The 17,869-nt window shown below is 45.3% G+C and overlaps 1 protein-coding gene across 1 annotated transcript in view; it reads left to right on the top strand.

Annotated features, from left to right (window-relative positions):
- The window catches only part of LOC109875715 (guanine nucleotide-binding protein G(i) subunit alpha-like), an 80,727-nt gene that overhangs the window by 56,669 nt on the left and 6,189 nt on the right, over positions 1 to 17,869 (top strand). The window contains exons 4-8 of the mRNA XM_031803880.1: positions 757 to 914; positions 7,334 to 7,462; positions 10,657 to 10,786; positions 13,244 to 13,397; positions 16,113 to 16,324. Coding sequence (XP_031659740.1) covers positions 757 to 914; positions 7,334 to 7,462; positions 10,657 to 10,786; positions 13,244 to 13,397; positions 16,113 to 16,303 — 762 coding nt within the window. The 3' untranslated portion in view covers positions 16,304 to 16,324. The remainder of the gene's footprint in view (positions 1 to 756; positions 915 to 7,333; positions 7,463 to 10,656; positions 10,787 to 13,243; positions 13,398 to 16,112; positions 16,325 to 17,869) is intronic.

The raw sequence follows: 17,869 nt of genomic DNA on the forward strand, positions 1-17,869 counted from the left end.
AGGATCTCATCACGGTATCTCTATGCATTCAAATTGCCATTGATAAAATGTAATTGTGTTCGTTGTCCGTAGCTTTTGCCTGCCCATACCACCACCACCATGGGGCACTCTGTGGAGGACCTGGGCTGGCATGGTTACATGTGGTCTGCGGTTGTGAGGCCGGTTAGACGTACTGCCAAATTCTCTAAAACGACGATGGAGGTGGCTTATGGTAGAGAAAGTAACATTTAAATTATCCGGCAACCGCTCTGGTGGATATTCCTGCAGTCAGCATGCCAATTGCATGCTCCGTCAAAACTTGAGACATCTGTAGCATTGTGTTGTGTGACAAAACTGCCCATTTTAGAGTGGCCTTTATTGCCCCACCCGCACAAGGTGCACCTGTGTAATGATCATGCTGTTTAATCAGCTTCTTGATATGCCGCACCTGTCAGGTGGATGGATTATCCTGGCAAAGGAGAAATCCTCACTAACACGGATGTAAACAAATTTGTGCACAACATTTTAGAGAAATACGTTTTTTCTTGTGCGTGTGCATATATTTCTGGTATCTTTTATTTCAACTCATGAAACATGGGACCAACACTTTTTTACATGTTGCGTTTATATATTTGTTCTGCTTAGGTTCTCCAGTTGAATCAGGTGATCTTGTTCTGGAATATATGACATATCTGGAAGTATGGGTCCCAGATGCATTTTGGGAAACACTAGTCAATCAACGAATCACTGGTCTAATGAGCATGTCTATTTTACCAGGACGATGCTCGTCAGCTGTTTGTATTGGCTGGTACAACGGAGGAGGGTGTGATCTCATCAGATCTAACCGGTGTGATACGGAAACTGTGGATGGACAGCGGGGTCCAGACCTGCTTCCTGCGTTCCAGAGAGTACCAGCTCAACGACTCCGCATCCTAGTAAGACACGCACACACAGACTGACAGACGGACACAGTGTACACACACACACACACACACACACACACACACACACACACACACAGTACACGCGCTGTACTTGTTATGCTTATAGACTGGTTTTATTTACACATAATAGAAATACGCGCCACAAAGATACACCCTGGCAGTTTACAATGCTGTCCACAGATTCACTTCTATAGGAACGACTGTGTCAGGATTTCTTAATTCACTGACAACATCCTCTTGTCAAACATGACTGAAACTTAACCTCGCTTTTTTTTGTTGCTATGTAAAAGCTTACAGTAGAGATGGACAAGACTGGTCTTGCTTATCGCCTTGGATATGGCTCGTTTAGACTGCAGCTTGTTCAGAATGTAGACCAGCTAGCTCGCTGATACAGCTGATGGTGTTCTACAACGCAGTGGGAGATTATGATAAACACTGTCATCACAGACATTACCCAGCTGGTTGTCAAAGCTGTTACCATTTCACTTAGGAAATATTAGAGTTGCTCTACACTGTAAATTCATGTGTCGCTGTAGGTTGTAGTATATTGTTTTTCCATTTCCGTTATAATTTGAATTAGTGACAGTTCTGAGTTAGAGCCTTCGTCAAAGAGTAATATCATTTACTGTGGCCTATAAGCTGCACACTAGATTGTGTAAGTACAGTATACGATATTTGTACACCAGAATCTAAAAGAAGGAACTAAAGTTTATTTATACATGTACTGAATATTTAGACCAGGGTTCTCCAACTGACAGCCTGCCGGCCTATACTGGCCCTCTAGTGACAGTCAGCGGCAGTCCTGTGGGTGAAAACAGCTCGTTGTGGAGAGAGGTCAAATGAGAATGGCAAGAATCGTGTAAGCTAACAGGAGGGCCACAAACAGGGAAATAAACGGCGCAGTACAACAGTGGTGTGCAGAACGGCATCTCAAAACGCACAATTGGTCGGTCCTTGTCACGGATTGGCTATTGCAGCAGACGACCACACCTGGTTCCACTCCTATCAGCTACAAACAAGAAGAAGCAGCTCCAGTTGGGCACGCCATCACCAACACTGGACAAGTTAGGAATGGAAAAACAACAGGTGTAGACTAACAGTGAAATGCTGACAGGCCCTTCCCAACAATGTAGAGAGAAACAACAGGTGTAGACTAACAGTGAGATGCTGACAGGCCCTTCCCAACAATGTAGAGAGAAACAACAGGTGTAGACTAACAGTGAGATGCTGACAGGCCCTTCCCAACAATGTAGAGAGAAACAACAGGTGTAGACTAAGTGAGATGCTGACAGGCCCTTCCCAACAATGTAGAGAGAAACAACAGGTGTAGACTAACAGTGAGATGCTGACAGGCCCTTCCCAACAATGTAGAGAGAAACAACAGGTGTAGACTAACAGTGAAATGCTTTCTGACGGGCCCTTCCCAACAATGTAGAGAGAAACAACAGGTGTAGACTAACAGTGAGATGCTGACAGGCCCTTCCCAACAATGTAGAGAGAAACAACAGGTGTAGACTAACAGTGAGATGCTGACAGGCCCTTCCCAACAATGTAGAGAGAAACAACAGGTGTAGACTAACAGTGAAATGCTTTCTGACGGGCCCTTCCCAACAATGTAGAGAAACAAAATAGAGAAATAATAGAAAAGTGAAACCACAGTAGCGGTTCTACTAAGCGAACACATGGAAGTATCATTTAGCCCTTCCCAAGTATCATTTAGCCCTTCCCAAGTATCATTTAGCCCTTCCCAAGTATCATTTAGCCCGTATTAGTATCATTTAGCCCTTATTACTATCATTTAGCCCTTCCCAAGTATCATTTAGCCCTTATTAGTATCATTTAGCCCTTATTACTATCATTTAGCCCTTATTAGTATCATTTAGCCCTTATTACTATCATTTAGCCCTTATTAGTATCATTTAGCCCTTCCCAAGTATCATTTAGCCCTTATTAGTATCATTTAGCCCTTATTACTATCATTTAGCCCTTCCCAAGTATCATTTAGCCCTTATTACTATCATTTAGGCCTTCCCAAGTATAATTTAGCCCTTCCCAAGTATCATTTAGCCCGTATTAGTATCATTTAGCCCGTATTACTATCATTTAGCCCTTCCCAAGTATCATTTAGCCCTTATTAGTATCATTTAGCCCTTATTAGTATCATTTAGCCCTTATTACTATCATTTAGCCCTTATTAGTATCATTTAGCCCTTATTACTATCATTTAGCCCTTATTAGTATCATTTAGCCCTTCCCAAGTATCATTTAGCCCTTATTAGTATCATTTAGCCCTTATTACTATCATTTAGCCCTTCCCAAGTATCATTTAGCCCTTATTAGTATCATTTAGCCCTTATTACTATCATTTAGCCCTTCCCAAGTATCATTTAGCCCTTATTACTATCATTTAGCCCTTCCCAAGTATCATTTAGCCCTTATTACTATCATTTAGGCCTTCCCAAGTATCATTTAGCCCTTCCCAAGTATCATTTAGCCCGTATTAGTATCATTTAGCCCTTATTAGTATCATTTAGCCCTTATTAGTATCATTTAGCCCTTATTAGTATCATTTAGCCCTTCCCAAGTATCATTTAGCCCTTCCCAAGTATCATTTAGCCCTTATTAGTATCATTTAGCCCTTATTAGTATCATTTTGCCCTTCCCAGTATCATTTAGCCCTTCCCAAGTATCATTTAGCCCTTATTAGTATCATTTAGCCCTTATTAGTATCATTTAGCCCTTCCCAAGTATCATTTAGCCCGTATTAGTATCATTTAGCCCGTATTAGTATCATTTAGCCCTTCCCAAGTATCATTTAGCCCGTATTAGTATCATTTAGCCCGTATTAGTATCATTTAGCCCTTATTAGTATCATTTAGCCCTTCCCAAGTATATATATTTTTTTGAATTTTATGACTCCTTCAGGTATACATATATATATATATATATATTTTTTTTATGAAACAATGAATTTGGACTTACTGCTATTTCCCCATAGGAACACATAGAATAACAGATTCATACATGGAAAAACAGATGGCCCAAAAAATACTTCAAAAAGGAAGTTTGTTTTAAAGTGTCTGTCCCAAATCTGAGAGATTATTATTTTATTTATTTTTATCCATATTTAACACATTCTTTATCTCTCTCTTTTTTGCTCTATCCTGACCCTGTCTGTCTCTCTCTCTCCTGACCCTGTCTGTCTCTCTCTCTCCTGACCCTGTCTGTCTCTCTCTCTCCTGACCTGTCTGTCTCTCTCTCTCCTGACCCTGTCTGTGTCTCTCTCTCTCCTGACCCTGTCTGTGTCTCTCTCTCTCCTGACCTGTCTGTGTCTCTCAATTCAATTCAATTCAAGGGCTTTATTGGCATGGGAAACATGTGTTAACATTGCCAAAGCAAGTGAGGTAGACAACATACAAAGTGAATATATAAAGTGATTTTTTTTTTTTACAGTAAACATTACACATACAGAAGTTTCAAAACAGTAAAGACATTACAAATGTCATATTATATATATATATATATATATACAGTGTTCTAACAATGTACAAATGGCTAAAGGACACAAGATAAAATAAATAAGCATAAATATGGGTTGTATTTACAATGGTGTTTGTTCTTCACTGGTTGCCCTTTTCTCGTGGCAACAGGTCACAAATCTTGCTGCTGTGATGGCACACTGTGGAATTTCACCCAGTAGATATGGGAGTTTTTCAAAATTGGATTTGTTTTCGAATTATTTGTGGATCTGTGTAACCTGAGGGAAATATGTCTCTCTAATATGGTCATACATTGGGCAGGAGGTTAGGAAGTGCAGCTCAGTTTCCACCTCATTTTGTGGGCAGTGAGCACATAGCCTGTCTTCTCTTGAGAGCCATGTCTGCCTACGGCGGCCTTTCTCAATAGCAAGGCTATGCTCACTGAGTCTGTACATAGTCAAGGCTTTCTTTAATTTTGGGTCAGTCACAGTGGTCAGGTATTCTGCCGCTGTGTACTCTCTGTGTAGGGCCAAATAGCATTCTAGTTTGCTCTGTTTTTTTGTTAATTCTTTCCAATGTGTTAAGTAGTTATCTTTTTGTTTTCTCATGATTTGGTTGGGTCTAATTGTGCTGCTGTCCTGGGGCTCTGTAGTGTGTGTTTGTGTTTGTGAACAGAGCCCCAGGACCAGCTTGCTTAGGGGACTCTTCTCCAGGTTCATCTCTCTGTAGGTGATGGCTTTGTTATGGAAGGTTTGTGAATCGCTTCCTTTTAGGTGGTTGTAGAATTTAACAGCTCTTTTCTGGATTTTGATAATTAGTGGGTATCGGCCTAATTCTGCTCTGCATGCATTATTTGGTGTTCTACGTTGTACACGGAGGATATTTTTGCAGAATTCTGCGTGCAGAGTCTCAATTTGGTGTTTGTCCCATTTTGTGAAGTCTTGGTTGGTGAGCGGACCCCAGACCTCACAACCATAAAGGGCAATGGGCTCTATGACTGATTCAAGTATTTTTAGCCAAATCCTAATTGGTATGTTGAAATGTATGTTTCTTTTGATGGCATAGAATGCCCTTCTTGCCTTGTCTCTCAGATCGTTCACAGCTTTGTGGAAGTTACCTGTGGTGCTGATGTTTAGGCCAAGGTATGTATAGTTTTTTGTGTGCTCTAGGGCAACAGTGTCTAGATGGAATTTGTATTTGTGGTCCTGGTGACTGGACCTTTTTTGGAACACCATTATTTTGGTCTTACTGAGATTTACTGTCAGGGCCCAGGTCTGACAGAATCTGTGCATAAGATCTAGGTGCTGCTGTAGGCCCTCCTTGGTTGGTGACAGAAGCACCAGATCATCAGCAAACAGCAGACATTTGACTTCGGATTCTAGCAGGGGGAGGCCGGGTGCTGCAGACTTTTCTAGTGCCCTCGCCAATTCGTTGATATATATGTTGAAGAGGGTGGGGCTTAAGCTGCATCCCTGTCTAACCCCACGACCCTGTGTGAAGAAATGTGTGTGTTTTTTGCCAATTTTAACCGCACACTTGTTGTTTGTGTACATGGATTTTATAATGTCGTATGTTTTACCCCCAACACCACTTTCCATCAGTTTGTATAGCAGACCCTCATGCCAGATTGAGTCGAAGGCTTTTTTGAAATCAACAAAGCATGAGAAGACTTTGCCTTTGTTTTGGTTTGTTTGATTGTCAATTAGGGTGTGCAGGGTGAATACGTGGTCTGTTGTACGGTAATTTGGTAAAAAGCCAATTTGACATTTGCTCAGTACATTGTTTTCATTGAGGAAATGTACGAGTCTGCTGTTAATAATAATGCAGAGGATTTTCCCAAGGTTACTGTTGACACATATTCCACGGTAGTTATTGGGGTCAAATTTGTCTCCACTTTTGTGGATTGGGGTAATCAGTCCTTGGTTCCAAATATTGGGGAAGATGCCAGAGCTAAGTATGATGTTAAAGAGTTTTAGTATAGCCAATTGGAATTTGTTGTCTGTATATTTGATCATTTCATTGAGGATAGCATCAACACCACAGGCCTTTTTGGGTTGGAGGGTTTTTATTTTGTCCTGTAACTCTTTCAATGTAATTGGAGAATCCAGTGGGTTCTGGTAGTCTTTAATAGTTGATTCTAAAATCTGTGTTTGATCATGTATATGTTTTTGCTCTTTATTCTTTGTTATAGAGCCAAAAAGATTGGAGAAGTGGTTTACCCATACATCTCCATTTTGGATAGATAATTCTTCGAGTTGTTGTTTGTTTAGTGTTTTCCAATTTTCCCAGAAGTGGTTAGAGTCTATGGATTCTTCAATTGCATTGAGCTGATTTCTGACATGCTGTTCCTTCTGTTCCCTCTCTCTCTCCTGACCTGTCTGTCTCTCTCTCTCTCCTGACCTGTCTGTCTCTCTCTCTCTCCTGACCCTGTCTGTCTCTCTCTCTCTCCTGACCCTGTCTGTCTCTCTCTCTCTCCTGACCCTGTCTGTCTCTCTCTCTCTCCTGACCCTGTCTGTCTCTCTCTCTCTCCTGACCCTGTCTGTCTCTCTCTCTCTCCTGACCCTGTCTGTCTCTCTCTCTCTCCTGACCCTGTCTGTCTCTCTCTCTCTCCTGACCCTGTCTGTCTCTCTCTCTCTCCTGAGCCTGTCTGTCTCTCTCTCTCTCTCCTGAGCCTGTCTGTCTCTCTCTCTCTCTCCTGACCCTGTCTGTCTCTCTCTCTCTCTCCTGACCCTGTCTGTCTCTCTCTCTCTCTCCTGACCCTGTCTGTCTCTCTCTCTCTCTCCTGACCCTGTCTGTCTCTCTCTCTCTCTCCTGACCCTGTCTGTCTCTCTCTCTCTCTCCTGACCCTGTCTGTCTCTCTCTCTCTCTCCTGACCCTGTCTGTCTCTCTCTCTCTCTCCTGACCTGTTTCTCGTTGTCTCTCCTCCCTCAGTTATCTGAATGACCTGGACCGTATTGCCCAACAGAGTTATGTCCCCACCCAGCAAGATGTGCTGAGGACCAGAGTCAAGACTACTGGCATCGTGGAGACACACTTTACCTTCAAGGAGCTCTACTTCAAGTCAGTATACCCGCTGCTATCCTCACACACACACACACACACACACACACACACACACACACACACACCTTCACGGAGCGCTGTTTCAAGTCAGTATACCTGCTGCTATCCTCACACACACACACACCTTCACGGAGCGCTGTTTCAAGTCAGTACACCCGCTGCTATCCTCACACACACACACACACACACACACACACACACACACACACACACACACACACACACACACACACACACACACCTTCACGGAGCGCTGTTTCAAGTCAGTATACCTGCTGCTATCCTCACACACACACACACCTTCACGGAGCGCTGTTTCAAGTCAGTACACCCGCTGCTATCCTCACACACACACACACACACCTTCACGGAGCGCTGTTTCAAGTCAGTACACCCGCTGCTATCCTCACACACACACACACACACACACCTTCGAGGAGCGCTGTTTCAAGTCAGTATACCTGCTGCTATCCTCACACACACACACACCTTCACGGAGCGCTGTTTCAAGTCAGTACACCCGCTGCTATCCTCACACACACACACACACACACCTTCGAGGAGCGCTGTTTCAAGTCAGTATACCCACTGCTATCCTCACACACACACACACACACACCTTCGAGGAGCGCTGTTTCAAGTCAGTATACCCGCTGCTATCCTCACACACACACACACCTTCGAGGAGCGCTGTTTCAAGTCAGTACACCCGCTGCTATCCTCACACACACACACACCTTCGAGGAGCGCTGTTTCAAGTCAGTACACCCGCTGCTATCCTCACACACACACACACACACACCTTCGAGGAGCGCTGTTTCAAGTCTTGATACAGATCTTAGTTATTTGAGAATAGTCGGCTCAGTGCCAAGCCAGAGCCTAATGAGGCAAACAACTGTTTCGCAGGTGATGGGGACAGGTGATTTGGTATAGCGTCAACATAATTCATTCATTAGATGGATTCAATAATCGTACTTAATTCATTAATTTGTTTAGACAAACACAATCCATTAGTTCTTAATTAATACGATCAGACCTTTTTTTTTACATCAGTCGACGTCACAAAGGGCTTGAGAGTAACCTGGCGTTGAGACAGACGGACGGACGGACGAAGCACAAGCTAAACTAAATAACTAATGGCCAGTTTAAATAGTGGTGTTGACACTCAGTCTGTTCATAGATGTATGTGTTCAGCAAAGATTTAGTTCCTAGAAATGCTGATTGGCTGGGTTGATGCAGGGGCACCGTCCATATGGTCTGTCGGTTGGTCGTTCTGTCTGTCGGTCTGTCTTTCTTAAGTTGAAGTGAGTTGCTCCGTCAATCAATCAAATGTATTTATAAAGCCCTTTTTTACATCAGCCGATGTCACAAAGTGCTGTACAGAAACCCAGCCTAAAACCCCAAACAGCAAGCAATGCAGGTGTAGAAGCACGGTGGCTAGGAAAAACTCCCTAGAAAGGACCTAGGAAGAAACCTACAGAGGAACCAGGCTATGTGGGGTGGCCAGTCCTCTTCTGGCTGTGCCGGGTGGAGATTATAACAGAACATGGCCAAGATGTTCAAATGTTCATAGATGACCAGCATGGTCAAATAATAATAATCACAGTGGTTGTAGAGGGTGCAACAGAACAGCACCTCAGGAGTAAATGTCGGTTGGCTTTTCATAGCCGATCATTCAGAGTTAGAGACAGCAGGTGTGGTAGAGAGAGAAAGTCGAAAACAGCAGGTCTGGGATAGGTAGCACGTCTGGAGAAAAGCCTAATCTAGCCTAATCCTTGTCTATGACCATAGTGGTGAGGGTGGGTCTCCGGTACAGACAGGAGCCTTGTCTATGACCATAGTTGTGATGTCAATTGTATATTAGGGAGCTTAAGTGAGTGTGTGTGTGTGTGTGATCAGTTGTCAAATCTCTTCTGTCGATAAGAAGCCGTAGCACCCATACCCTGCTGCGTCACCTCCCCCTTACCCTGCTGCGTCACCTCCCCCTTACCCTGCTGAGTCACCCCCCCCTTCCCCTGCTGAGTCACCTCCCCCTTCCCCTGCTGAGTCACCTCCCCCTTACCCTGCTGAGGCACCCCCCCTTACCCTGCTGCGGCACCCCCCCCTTACCCTGCTGAGTCAACCCCCCCTTACCCTGCTGCGTCACCTCCCCCTTACCCTGCTGAGGCACCCCCCCCCTTACCCTGCTGAGTCACCTCCCCCTTACCCTGCTGCGGCACCCCCCCCTTACCCTGCTGCGGCACCCCCCCTTACCCTGCTGAGTCACCTCCCCCTTACCCTGCTGAGTCACCTCCCCCTTACCCTGCTGAGTCACCCCCCCCTTACCCTGCTTAGTCACCTCCCCCTTACCCTGCTTAGTCACCTCCCCCTTACCCTGCTGAGTCACCTCCCCCTTACCCTGCTGAGTCACCTCCCCCTTACCCTGCTGAGTCACCCCCCCCCCCTTACCCTGCTGAGTCACCTCCCCCTTACCCTGCTGCGTCACCTCCCCCTTACCCTGCTGAGGCACCCCCCCTTACCCTGCTTAGTCACCTCCCCCTTACCCTGCTCAGTCACCTCCCCCTTACCCTGCTGCGGCACCCCCCCCTTACCCTGCTGCGGCACCCCCCCCTTACCCTGCTGAGTCACCCCCCCCCCCCTTACCCTGCTGCGGCACCCCCCCCTTACCCTGCTGAGTCACCTCCCCCTTACCCTGCTGAGTCACCTCCCCCTTACCCTGCTGCGTCACCTCCCCCTTACCCTGCTGAGGCACCCCCCCTTACCCTGCTTAGTTACCTCCCCCTTACCCTGCTCAGTCACCTCCCCCTTACCCTGCTGAGTCACCTCTCCCTTACCCTGCTGCGTCACCTCCCCCTTACCCTGCTGAGTCACCTCCCCCTTACCCTGCTGAGTCACCTCCCCCTTACCCTGCTGAGTCACCTCCCCCTTACCCTGCTGAGTCACCTCCCCCTTACCCTGCTGAGTCACCTCCCCTTTACCCTGCTGAGTCACCCACCTCCCTCTTACCCTGCTGAGTCACCCACCTCCCTCTTACCCTGCTGAGTCACCCACCTCCCTCTTACCCTGCTGAGTCACCCACCTCCCCCTTACCCTGCTGAGTCACCTCCCCTTTACCCTGCTGAGTCACCCACCTCCCCCTTACCCTGCTGAGTTACCTCCCCCTTATCCTGTTTCCCTTTGTTTCCCCTCAGGATGTTTGACGTGGGCGGCCAGCGTTCTGAGAGGAAGAAGTGGATCCACTGCTTTGAGGGAGTGACATCTATTATCTTCTGTGTGGCGCTCAGTGACTATGACCTGGTGCTGGCGGAGGACGAAGAGATGGTGAGGAGAGAGCAGGGAGGGGTGGAGAGTGGGTGAGGGGTGCTGAAGGAGGGTGTGACGGCCATTATCTTCTGTGTGGCGCTCAGTGACTATGACCTGGTGCTGGCGGAGGACGAAGAGATGGTGAGGAGAGAGCAGGGAGGGGTGGAGAGTGGGTGAGGGGTGCTGAAGGAGGGTGTGACGGCCATTATCTTCTGTGTGAAGCTCAGCAATTATGACCTGCTGCTGGAAAAGGACGAGGAGGGAGAGCAGGGAGGGGTGGAGAGAGGGAGAGGGGTCTTCAGTTAAGTCTGGAGGAGATGTGTTGAGGGAGAGGAGTTGAGGGAGAGGAGTTGAGGGAGAGGAGTTGAGGGAGAGGAGTTGAGGGAGAGGAGTTGAGGGAGAGGAGTTGAGGGAGAGGAGTTGAGGGAGAGGAGTTGAGGGATAGGAGTTGAGGGAGAGGAGTTGAGGGAGAGGAGTTGAGGGAGAGGAGTTGAGGGAGAGGAGTTGAGGGAGAGGAGTTGAGGGAGAGGAGTTGAGGGAGAGGTGCGAGCCACTCTCACCCCTTTCCCCACTGTGAGCACAGAGGAGGGAGAGATGCATTCTGAAAGCACAAGCATATGGCCATTGCTCAAAATACAACTAATGTTGTAGTTACCGATAGGAGAGTCACAGCTTTCTGTGAGTACGTTGCCTTCAGAAAGTATTCATACCCCCTTGACTTATTCCACATTTTGTTGTTACAGCCTGAATTCAAAATGGATTCAAAAAATCAAATCTGCTGAAGCGAAAACATGTTTTAAAAAATGTTTGCAAATCAGTCCATTTAAATAAATTAGGCCCTAATCTATCGCAGGAGCGTAGCCACTAGGGAGCCAGGCCCAACCAATCAGAATTTGTTTTTCCTCACAAAAGGGCTTTATTACAGACAGAAATACTTCCCCCCCCCCAGTTGAAACATACTGACAAATTCTCTAAAACAACGTTGGTGGCGGCTTATGGTAGAGAAATAAACATTCAATTCTATGGCAACAGTTCTGTTGGACATTCCTGCAGTCAACATGCCAATTGCACTCTCTCGCAAAACTTGAGACATCTGTAGCATTGTGTGACAAAACTGCACATTTTAGAGTGGCCTTTTATTGTCCCCAGCACAAGGTGCACCTGTGCAATGATCATGCTGTTTAATCTGCTTCCTGATATGCCACACCTGGCAGGTGGATGGATTAGCTTGGCAAGGAGAAATGCTCACTAAACCAATTTGTGGCAAAAATTTGAGAGAAATAAGCTTTTTGTGCGTATGGAAAATTTCTGAGATCTTTTATTTCAGCTCATGAAACATGGGACCAACGCTTTGGGGCCCTTGTTGTGTTTATATTTTTGTTTAGTATAAATGAGATATTTCTTAATTTCATTTGAAATACATTAGCCAAAATGTCTAAACGTGTTTTCAATTTGTCATTATCGGGTATTGTGTGTAAATAATATTTTTGAATCCATTTTGAATTCAGGCTGTAACACAACAAAATGTGGAATAAGTCAAGGGGTATGAATACTTTCTGAAGGTACTGTAGCAACAATATCATTATTTATTGTTAGAAAGGGTTTTGAGTTCCCTCTTCCTCAGATGGTGAATGTTATAGACAAATCCAAATCAATATGCGTAAAGATGTCGGCAAATTCTCTGAAAAGCCCCAAATAAATCTGATCATTCTGGATCCTATTTTGACAGGTTGCATATCAAAATATGAACCATCCGTTCTCTGGAAATGTCAAATAGATAACTTTTTTAATCAAAGGCTGCCATCTCAGTTGTCTAACTTGGCACTGGAAGACAACTTTACATTTTTCTGTTGTTGTTGTATTTATTGTTATCAAGCTAAATAGTTTATCACGACATGACTTTTATGTCCATATCGCCCAGCTCTACTGTTATCCTGTTCTGATTCCACACCATGTTTCCGGGTCTCCTCTACAGAACCGTATGCATGAGAGAGCATGACTTTTATGTCCATATCGCCCAGCTCTACTGTTATCCTGTTCTGATTCCACACCATGTTTCCGGGTCTCCTCTACAGAACCGTATGCATGAGAGAGCATGACTTTTATGTCCATATCGCCCAGCTCTACTGTTATCCTGTTCTGATTCCACACCATGTTTCCGGGTCTCCTCTACAGAACCGGATGCATGAGAGAGCATGACTTTTATGTCCATATCGCCCAGCTCTACTGTTATCCTGTTCTGATTCCACACCATGTTTCCGGGTCTCCTCTACAGAACCGTATGCATGAGAGAGCATGACTTTTATGTCCATATCGCCCAGCTCTACTGTTATCCTGTTCTGATTCCACACTGTGCTTCCGGGTCTCCTCTACAGAACCGGATGCATGAGAGAGCATGACTTTTATGTCCATATCGCCCAGCTCTACTGTTATCCTGTTCTGATTCCACACCATGTTTCCGGGTCTCCTCTACAGAACCGGATGCATGAGAGCATGAAGCTGTTTGACTCCATCTGCAACAACAAGTGGTTCACAGACACCTCCATCATCCTCTTCCTCAACAAGAAGGATCTGTTTGAGGAGAAGATTGCCAGGAGTCCACTCACCATCTGTTACCCTGAGTACGCAGGTGGGTGATAAACATACTACAAGTACAGTTGAAGTGGGAGGTTTACAACCACATACGTTGGAGTCATTAAAACTCGTTTTTCAACCACTCCACAAATTTCTTGTTAACAAACTATAGTTTTGGCAAGTCGGTTAGGGCATCTACTTTGTGTACGACACAAGTCATTTTTCCAAAAATTGTTTACAGACAGATTATTTCACTTATAATTCACTGTATCACAATTCCAGTGGGTCAGACGTTTACATACACTAAGTTGACTGTGCCTTTGAACAGCTTGGAAAACTCCAGAAAATTATGTCATGGCTTTAGAAGCTTCTGATAGGCTAACTGACTTAATTTGAATCAATTGGAGGTGTACCTGTGGATGTATTTCAAGGCCTACCTTCAAACTCAGTGCCTCTTTGCTTGACATCATGGGAAAATCTAAAGAAATCAGCCAAAACCTAAGAAAAAAGATTGTAGACCTCCACAAGTTTGAAGACCTCCACAAACGCCTGAAGGTTACCACGCTCACCTGTACAAACAATAGTATGCAAGTATAAACACCAGGGGACCACGCAGCCGTTATACCTCACAGGAAGGAGACGCGTTCTGTCTCCTAGAGATGAACGTACTTTGATGTGAAAAGTCCAAATCAATCCCAGAACAACAGCAAAGGACCTTGTGAAGATGCTGGAGGAAACAGGTAAAAAAGTATCTTTCTCCACAGTAAAACGAGTCCTATATCGACATAACCTGAAAGGCCGCTCAGCAAGGAAGAAACCACTGCTCCAAAACCCCCAGACTACGGTTTGCAACTGCACATGGGGACAAACATCGTACTTTTTGGAAAAATGTCCTCTGGTCTGATGAAACAAAAATAGAACTGTTTGGCCATAATGACCATCGTTATGTTTGAAGGAAAAAGGGGGAGGGTTGCAAGCAGAAGAACACCATCCAATACGTGAAGCACGGGGGTGGCAGCATCATGTTGTGGGGGTGCTTTGCTGCAGGAGGGACTGGTGCACTTCACAAAATCGATGGCATCATGAGGTCGGAAAATTATGTGGATATATTGAAGCAACATCTCAAGACATAAGTCAGGAAGTTAAAGCTTGGTCGCAAATGGGTCTTCCAAATGGACAATGACCCAAGCATACTTCCGAAGTTGTGGCAAAATGGCTTAAGGACAACAAAGTCAAGGTATTGGAGTGGCCATCACAAAGTCCTGACCTCAATCCTATAGAACATTTGTGGGCAGAACTGAAAAGGCGTTTTTGAGCAAGGAGGCCTACAAACCTGACTCAGTCACTCCAGCTCTGTCAGGAGGAATGGGCCAAAATTCACCCAACTTATTGTGGGAAGGTTGTGGAAGGAGACCCAAATCGTTTGACCCAAATTAAACAATTTAAAGGCAATGCTACCAAATACTAATTGAGTGTATGTAAACTTCTGACCCACTGGGAGTGTGATAAAAGAAATAAAAGCTGAAATAAATCGTTCTCTCTACTATTATTCTGACATTTCACAGTCTTAAAATAAAGTGGTGATCCTAACTGACCTAAGACGGGGAATGTTTTTTAGGATTAGATGTCAGGAATTGTGAAAAACTGAGTTTAAATGCATTTGGCTAAGGTGTATGTAAACTTCTGACTTAAACTGTAACACACACACACCTGTGCGCATGTGAAGAATACACACACACACACACAACACAACACATACATGATGTGAAATACTTGGAAGTGTTTGAGTTGTTCCTGATTCAACTAGTTTGTGTACTTTGTTTTTTAAAGAACAAAGGCAGTATTGAAAAAGCTGTTGAAACCTGTTGTGTTTCCTCTTTTGGGACCATTCCATTGGTTCCATGGTTACCCGGACAACTAAATCGAGCATCTTTATACGGTTGTCTTTTTTCGGGAACTTCTCAGAAGTTTTGCTTAGGCTTGCCTTTCTACTACCGATATCCGTTGACATTGTCTCTGCGACCAGTCTTAAAATAAATGTTTTGATCTGCCTATATATAATACAAGGAGTCATAGGCGGCACGTGGGTTTCAAGCTTGAGGAAGCTGTATATTTTTGCGGCCTATGAAAAGGGGAGACGTAGGCTATGACGTCCATCTAGCCTGAAGGACAAAATTATTGTGCTAAAAAACAACAACATTCCAGTCACCGGGGATATGGCCAATGCGCTCTGCTATAGTGCCAATAGGAGAGATCCAATAACATTGAATATTTAGTCTCAAGGTTCTGCTTGCCTGAGTTAGAATACCGCATGATAAGCTGTAGACCATACTATTTACCAAAATTGTCAGTCACGGGTCAATAATGTACTGATATTAGAAGCATGTCTATCTAATACATTTCATGACAAACCATCTAACTACTTGAGTAAACATATGTGAATTACCTGCGCAGGTGTATGGCGAACCAGTTACCAACACCTGCGCCGAACGTTGTGCAACAGATAATTCATATGTTTACCTAGGTAGTTAGATGGAGCTTAATATGAGGAGGCTGCAGCCTACATCCAGTATACTACAGTACCCATAATGCACTATTATCATTACTACAGGAGCCAGTACATATGAGGAAGCAGCAGCCTACATCCAGTATACTACAGTACCCATAATGCACTATTATTATTACTACAGGAAACCGGTACATATGAGGAAGCAGCAGCCTACATCCGGTATACTACAGTACCCATAATGCACTATTATTATTACTACAGGAGCCAGTACATATGAGGAAGCAGCAGCCTACATCCAGTGTCAGTTTGAGGATCTGAACAGGAGGAAGGACACTAAAGAGATCTACACCCACTTCACCTGCGCCACCGACACCAAGAACGTTCAGTTCGTGTTCGACGCCGTCACAGATGTCATCATCAAGATCAACCTCAAGGAGTGTGGACTCTACTGAGGGGGGACCAGGGATCTTCAGGTCAGTACCAAATCAACCTTTACCCCCTAGCACCTACCCTTTCCTGTAGATCAACCTCAAGGAGTGTGGACTCTACTGAGGGGGGACCAGGGATCTTTAGGTCAGTACCAAATCAACCCTTACCCCCTAGCACCTACCCTTTCCTGTAGATCAACCTCAAGGAGTGTGGACTCTACTGAGGGGGAGCAGGAATCTTTAGGTCAGTGACCTTTGACTTGTGGAATTCCACCCTCATGTATTTTTTTGCTATCGGAAAGTCTAGCGGGGGGATTGAACCCATAGAAAGGCTAGCGGGGGGATTGAACCCATAGAAAGGCTAGCGGGGGGATTGAACCCATAGAAAGGCTAGCGGGGGGATTGAACCCATAGAAAGGCTAGCGGGGGGATTGAACCCATAGAAAGGCTAGCGGGGGGATTGAACCCATAGAAAGGCTAGCGGGGGGGAATTGAACCCATAGAAAGGCTAGCGGGTGGGATTGAACCCATAGAAAGTCTAGCGGGGGGATTGAACCCATAGAATGGCTAGTGGGGGGGATTGAACCCATAGAAAGGCTAGCGGGGGGATTGAACCCATAGAAAGGCTAGCGGGGGGATTGAACCCATAGAAAGGCTAGCGGGGGGATTGAACCCATAGAAAGGCTAGCGGGGGGATTGAACCCATAGAAAGGCTAGCGGGTGGGATTGAACCCATAGAAAGGCTAGCGGGTGGGATTGAACCCATAGAAAGGCTAGCGGGTGGGATTGAACCCATAGAAAGGCTAGCGGGGGGATTGAACCCATAGAAAGGCTAGCGGGGGGATTGAACCCATAGAAAGGCTAGCGGGGGGATTGAACCCATAGAAAGGCTAGCGGGTGGGATTGAACCCATAGAAAGGCTAGCGGGTGGGATTGAACCCATAGAAAGGCTAGCGGGTGGGATTGAACCCATAGAAAGGCTAGCGGGGGGATTGAAACCACAACCATGAGGACTCTAACATGTCCTTGCTGTGAGAACTGTTTGGGTTTGGCCTCTAAGGAGGTGACAGGGAGCTTCAGGTTAGTGACCTTTTGAACTTTGTACATACTGATTCACTGTAGATATACACCTGTTATTGGTTAAAGCTGCAGAAGCTTTTTATTTTATTTTTGGGGCATTTGGGTAATATCTGAAAGGACTGGATAGTCTGCAGAACGCCAAGATGACTGTATGTTACAGATTCTTTGACCTCTTGATTCTTTGATTCAGTGGCAGCATGTGTATGTGTTGTAATGAAGCAATTCATGAGGGGGGCATGCTTCATTGTGATGTCAGGACAGATTGGATTCATGAGGGGGGCGTGCTTCATTGTGATGTCAGGACAGATTGGATTCATGAGGGGGATGTGCTTCATTGTGATGTCAGGACAGATTGGATTCATGAGGGGGGCGTGCTTCATTGTGATGTCAGGACAGATTGGATTCATGAGGGGGGCGTGCTTCATTGTGATGTCAGGACAGATTGGATTCATGAGGGGGGCGTGCTTCATTGTGATGTCAGGACAGATTGGATTCATGAGGGGGATGTGC

Source organism: Oncorhynchus kisutch, linkage group LG24 (assembly GCF_002021735.2).
Source record: "Oncorhynchus kisutch isolate 150728-3 linkage group LG24, Okis_V2, whole genome shotgun sequence".
NCBI classification, from domain to species: domain Eukaryota; kingdom Metazoa; phylum Chordata; class Actinopteri; order Salmoniformes; family Salmonidae; genus Oncorhynchus; species Oncorhynchus kisutch.